The sequence below is a fragment of the Muntiacus reevesi genome, chromosome 2 (assembly GCF_963930625.1).
Source record: "Muntiacus reevesi chromosome 2, mMunRee1.1, whole genome shotgun sequence".
In the NCBI taxonomy this organism is placed as follows: domain Eukaryota; kingdom Metazoa; phylum Chordata; class Mammalia; order Artiodactyla; family Cervidae; genus Muntiacus; species Muntiacus reevesi.
In genome coordinates, this window is record NC_089250.1 from 193,461,198 (window position 1) to 193,467,197 (window position 6,000).

A 6,000-nucleotide genomic window follows, 5' to 3' on the forward strand; every position below is an offset into this window, starting at 1 on the left:
TAATACACATTCATCATGGCAGGAGAACGGGGAAGGGGATGGAAATCAGACATAATCCCGTCATCCAGGAGCGACCGCTGTTAACATGTCGATAGGTTTCCTTTTGCCCTTTTTTGACGCATGTGCATGTGTGTATAAGTATAAAAACACACATGTATTTGTTTTAGTAATACAAAGCTGGGACTGCTTTGTACATTTTCTTGTAATCTGTGCTTTTCAGTGAAGACTTCATCACCCGTACTTTCTCATGCATGATATTTAATGACTGCACAGGAGACCGTGATAGAGAAAATACCATAATCTATTTAACCAAGGCCATCATCACTTAGTGATGACGGGATGTTTGCCATCAGCTCTAAGTGCACAGAGCCAGCTATTGTGGCTGCCACGGTGGCAGCAAACTTTGCAGAGAGCTTGGTTCCTTTTGGGGACTTGGCCTGAGAGCATGAGTGGCGAGCCTGTGTGGTTCCTCCCCTGGCTTCCTGCCGCCTGCCGCAGGGACGATCCTCTGGCCTTTCTCAGTGTGAAGTGGCCGTGAAATAACACAGCAGGTTGTGACAGTCTGGGGCCTCCTCCCCACTGCTCCAGGCGCCCTTAGTAATTGAGCCACTTCTGGCAGCCCAGCAGTGTGGACACAGGCTCCCCGGGGCTTGCAGCCTGCTCGGTACCTGGCCAGCTGAGTGACCCTGGGCACGTCATGCTTCCCTCCTTCAGGCCTCTCTGCCCCCATCTGTGAAATGGGGCAATAGTCCCGATCTCCTCAGTGGTTGAGAGCATACGCCTATTGTGCTCACAGCTCTGGGCCCCTGGCTGGGGCTCAGCACACAGGCCTGTGACCAGAACCTCTGCAGACACGCTGCGTTCTTAGAACGCACCAGCTAATGAGCCAATTATGAATCGTCCCTTGGAAGTCAGCCTTGTTTTGGATGAAAAAAGTCTTCCTCGGTTTAACTGTGTGTCTCCCTCATCAGAATCGATTTCGTCAGAACTGTGTGTTTTGTAGTCAGGTTCTCTAAGGACCACGTAGCTGCCCTGGTTGGATACACTTACAAAGACGAGCCGCGGGCTCCGAGCACCTGTTCGGAGACGGCAGCGTTGCGCGGCTGACCCTGCTGGACTGGCCCACCGAGGCCGCCACGTACACGTTAGTGACCTAGGCGTGGAGGTGTAAACTTGGGGGTTTCTAAAGGAAACACGGAGTCCTTTCCATCACAGTCATGTGTTACGAGTTAGTTTTCATTTACTTTGCCCCAACTGCCCTTTGTAAAAACAGCTCCTCCCTCCTTCTGCACAGAATTACGTGGTACTTCTGGACTCCACGCTGCCCAGGTCCCAGTACGACTTCGTCCTGCCGCAGGTGTCCTTCACGGCAGCGGGCTACCACAAACACATCACCCTGGTCTTCAACCCTACGGTAAGGAGAAGGGAAGGGGGCTTCCGGGCGTGGAGGGTGAAGTGGCTCCAAGGTGCCACTGAGTGCTTTTCAGACCTCCGTCCTGTGTGGGAAGTTGGTGGGAGTCCTCGTCCCTGCGGTAGAGAGAAGGCGGGAGGCTCGTGCGCTGGGGAGCCTGGATTTGGACATGGCCCTTCTGCTGGTTTCTGGCTTGAGCTCGGTGACTTGGCCTCCACGATCTTACCCTGGATAAAGGGTTCCTCCTCTGACCCCAGGAGGAAGCACTTGTCTCGTTCACCTCAGCAGAGACTGAGGAAGAGACTAGACAGGCACGTCGGGAACTGTTTGTCTCCGTGTGGAGGTGCATGCATCCCCAGGGAGGAGCAGTGCCTCCGCGGAGGGCACTAGGGCTGCCGCTTGGACATCCGGCAGGGCACCTCCTGGCTCCGGGGAGCGCGTGGGCAGCCCAGGATGGAGGTGCCGCCTGCTGGGTACCTGCTGCCAGGGGTGTGGTCCCACTTCTGAGGCCGTGGGAGCAGAGCCACGTGCCAGGGAGGGAAGGCCTGGTGGGTCCTCATCCCAGTCCTTCGTGGGGAGGTGCCACTCTCCATCCTTCTGGGGGCTCAGGAAGGCTGAGCGACTTACCTGGGGGTGCCCAGCAGAGCCAGGTTCGTCACGCCCCAGCCGCCTGCCGGGTGGCTCGGCACCATACGCTTACGAGGGTAGTCAGGGCGCTTCCCTGCATCCCGTGCTGAATGCCAGTACCGACAACCACATTCCTCACGTGTCACCCAGTATTCACGCACTGCTACCCACTCCACACGCCGCCTCATTCCCCACAGTAGGTGCTGTCCGTATTATTGCCATTTTATAGTTGAGTCAACCGAGTCTTAACGTGACTGCCCAAGGTCACACGGGAAGACTGGGAGCCTGGACCGCGGTCCTCAGAGCTTCACCTCATAGCTGCTCTGCCTCCCCACTGACTCCAGTTTGCTCTTAAGGATTTACTTTGATGGAAAATGGTTTGGGATCGAAGACAAGTCAAAAAATGTGGGGGCAGGCAGTCAGGGATCCTGCCGCTATTCTTCTGTGTATTAAGGGAGCGTCTTGCTCTGGCTGTTGTCTCGGGTCAGAGGCCCTATGGTCTTTCTCCTTCCTGCGTGTCCTCAGATGCTTTGATCTTGGGACCTCTTTACACTGTTAAATTAGTTGCGAATCTCAAGGACCTTTGGTTTGTGTGGGTTTTATGTGTATCTATCATATTAGAAATGAAAACTGAGACATGCTGAAAACACAAGCACCCACAGGCCACACATCCCGTTACCTGTCAGAGTGAGGACATCGTCACGTTGCAGCCTCTGGGAAGGTCCCCTGTCTGTTGTAGGAACGTGAGAGAGAAACTGGCAGGCTGTCCCTTCACAGTGTGATGAGAAGTAGGGACTGCGCGAATCTCCCGAAAGAGGCCCGCGGGCTGTGCCTTGAGATCAGCGCTGTGGCCTGTTAACCTGTTTCATCATCAGCCGAAAGTTACTCATTTGTTTCCATTGTCGCGGTGGAGTGAGCTAGTGGGGATATAGGTTCGTTTGCCATTACAGAGACCCAGCACTTCGGGGCTTCAGCAGGAGGGGAGGGTCTATCTTACATTGACCTTGTGGGGGTCGTGTGGAAGCTCCTAGGTGTCGGGCTCCTCCTCTCCGTGGCTCTGCCATCCTCCGGCACGTCGCCCTTCCCGGAGTGGCACAGTTGCCCGGGCTGTGCAGTCAGCAATGAGGAAGGGTCCACCCAGGGTATAGCCCGGCCTCCCCCGGAAGGAGGGGTGAACGGCCCCGGGTCCCCAGCACCGCCTCGCCGCCTCCCTGCGTGTGACCTCTGTACTCGCTTGGTGCCCACTGAGTCCCCGAGTCTGGAGCTGTGGGTTCTCGATGCCTCCTTACAGGAAAGAGTCCCTGTGTGCGGCCGGGGCTCAGCAAAATGAGACCCTCACACGTTTCAACCGCAGGGGTCCCCTGCCGCCTGCGGCTCTCTGCCTCCTCAGTGTGGACAGTGAAGGGTCCGGGGGTGAGGAGCCCCTTGTTCCTGGAAGCTTCAGAGAGCAAGCGAGGGGAGTTCGTGCGGCAGAGGATTCAGTTGAGATTTAGCTGTGTCGCTTCAGCTTCTTCCTTTGGGCTCTGGGTGTCTGGGCCTCGTGGGTGCTCGGGGTCTTGAGGAGGCCGGGCAGGCCTGGGCTGTGGACTGGGCGCTGGCGGAGCGCTGGTCCGGGGTGACGGTGCTCTGGGTGTTCGCAGAGGAAGCTGCCCGAGCAGGACATCGCCCAGGGATCGTACATCGCCCTGCCCCTGACGCTGCTCATCCTGCTGGCCGGCTACAACCACGACAAGGTAGGGGCCCCGACCCTCAGGGCAGCGGACAGAGGTGACCGCACTTCACGATAATGGTTTCATAGCTAGGGCCAGTCCGACTCTTGCAACCCTGTGGACTGTAGCCCACCAGGCTCCTCTGTCCATGGGGTTTTCAGGCAAGAATACTGGAGTGGGTTGCTATTTCCTTCTCCAGGGGATCTTCCCAACCCAGGGACAGAACTCCGGTCTTTTTAGATCAAGACCAATTCCAAGGCCTCCTTTCAAGGCTAGAAGCCTCTTGTATCCCTCCTAACCCTTAACCATGAAGTGTCTGGTGTCCTCTCTAGTACAAAGACCTGTGCTCGATTGGCCTGAGAGCACAGAGCGGGTAGTGATGGGCCTGGGGGAAGGGTGCTGGGGCAGGTCGGGGGCGGGGACTTCGATGTCCCGCTGGACAGATGTCTTCTGGAGCCCCCCTCTCATACCCTCTTTCTTCCCAGCTCATCCCCTTGCTGCTGCAGCTGACAAGCCGCCTGCAGGGAGTCCGAGCCCTTGGCCAGACAGCCTCTGACAACAGCGGCCCGGAAGACGCAAAGAGACAAGCCAAGAAACAGAAGACAAGGCGGACGTGAGGAATGTCCCTCGGGACAGGCCCCTGGCGTGGAGGACGTGTGTGACTCTTGTCATCAGCTCCGCCGGCGCAGCCACCCGTCAGCCTCCCCTCCCCGGCCCCAATGTGACACCGTGAAGGGACCCTCCTGTCTCTCTGCAGAGCACAATTGATTTTCTGAGTCGAAGATAATTTATTATTTTTATTTTTGTCAAAGAAGTGTTTAAGCTGTGCTGGTGGTGTGTGAATGTTATCCTGAGTCTTCCAGCTTCATTTGCAAAAAGAATTCCAGTCAGTGGGGGTCTTGACTCCCAAATCAAGCTCCTGTTGGACTGATCCTCCCCTTAACGTCCCTATGTGTCTGAGGTCCTTGCTGGAAACCGCACAGCCTGTGTGTACTCCTAGGAGGGTGTGTTATGCGGTAAAAAAAAATCAATAAAACGGCCCACTTGTTTGTGTTGTAGCTCATCTCGGGTGCAGTCCTTGGAGGACCCTGGCCTAATGCTGGGGTCAAGATCGAGCCGCCTGGAGGGACATGTGGGTCCTGAGTGAAGGCGAGATGACACGTGGCAGCTGGCTTTTGGCCTCAGTGGTAGGAAAACAGGAGAGGTGGTGGGGGGTGACAGTGTGAAGATCCCTGCCTTGTCTGAAGGAGCCCGAGAGGCCCCCCGCTGTGCTGCGGGATCACACGTTCACTTCTCTAGAGAAGCCGGAAAAACTGAGTTTTGTGTGAACTCTTCCAAGTTTTAAATGTTAGCGACAAATTCAGTTTGTAACTTCTGGCGAAACAAAATGCATACGTAGGCTGTGTGAAGCTTGAAGCCTGCCAGTTTGCATAAGGGATCCACAGGAATTCTCAGCATTTGAACAGCATTAATTTCTTTCTTACGGGAAGTAATTAAGTTACATTGGAAGCAGGGACATCCAGCCATCCAACGCTTATTGAGCCCCACGTGTGACAGGCATTGGGGCTATGAGACAAGCAGAACAGACAACAGTATAAACTTCAGGAGCTGGATGATGACGAACCCCCTCCCCGCCGTTTTGTTCCTTGTTGTATCCCTAGCGTTCCACGTGGAGTGGGCACTTTAGAAGGAACGAACGAATGAATGCATGCGTGGACATGGACACGTGGCACCTGCTCTCAGAGCTCACGACCCATCCATCGTTGGGTGGAAGACAAGCCGGTCAGTGGACAGGGCAGGGCGGAGAGCCGAAGGTTTCCTGGTGGAGGAGGCTCAAGTGGCCGAAGGGGCACAGGGCAGAGATCAGGTCCCACCTGAGTAGGGAAGCTTCCCCGGCACGATGTTCAGGCCAGGTCTGGAAGGACCCGGGATGGAAAGAGGAGTAAAGCAGGTCTTGTTGGGTGCCACGACCAGTGAGGACAGTCAGCTTGAGGATTCCCAGGCTCCAGGGGGCCTCTCCAAGAGCTGCTGCATTTCCAGTCCAGCGGCTGTTGGGCTTTTGGCCATTTCACAGGTATTACTTTTTCACTGTGGAAGGAAGTAGGCTCTTGGAGATATGGGAGAGATGAGATGCGTAATCCATTTCTTGGAGTGTTTTCTAACTCTTCTTCCAAGTGGACACCCAGAAACATGCCTTTTAAATGTTAATGGGGCTTTTTATTGACGCAGTGTAAAGGTTAAGAGCTGGCGGAA

General features: G+C 55.5%; 1 protein-coding gene across 1 annotated transcript in view; it reads left to right on the forward strand.

The window, feature by feature from the left end:
- Window positions 1-4,805, forward strand: part of LOC136160563 (BOS complex subunit NOMO1) — a 54,731-nt gene extending 49,926 nt beyond the window's left edge. Inside the window, exons 29-31 of the mRNA XM_065924409.1 lie at window positions 1,295-1,414; window positions 3,679-3,771; window positions 4,233-4,805. Of these exons, the coding sequence (XP_065780481.1) occupies window positions 1,295-1,414; window positions 3,679-3,771; window positions 4,233-4,364 (345 nt within the window). The 3' untranslated portion in view covers window positions 4,365-4,805. The remainder of the gene's footprint in view (window positions 1-1,294; window positions 1,415-3,678; window positions 3,772-4,232) is intronic.
- Window positions 4,806-6,000: the final 1,195 nt, after the last annotated feature.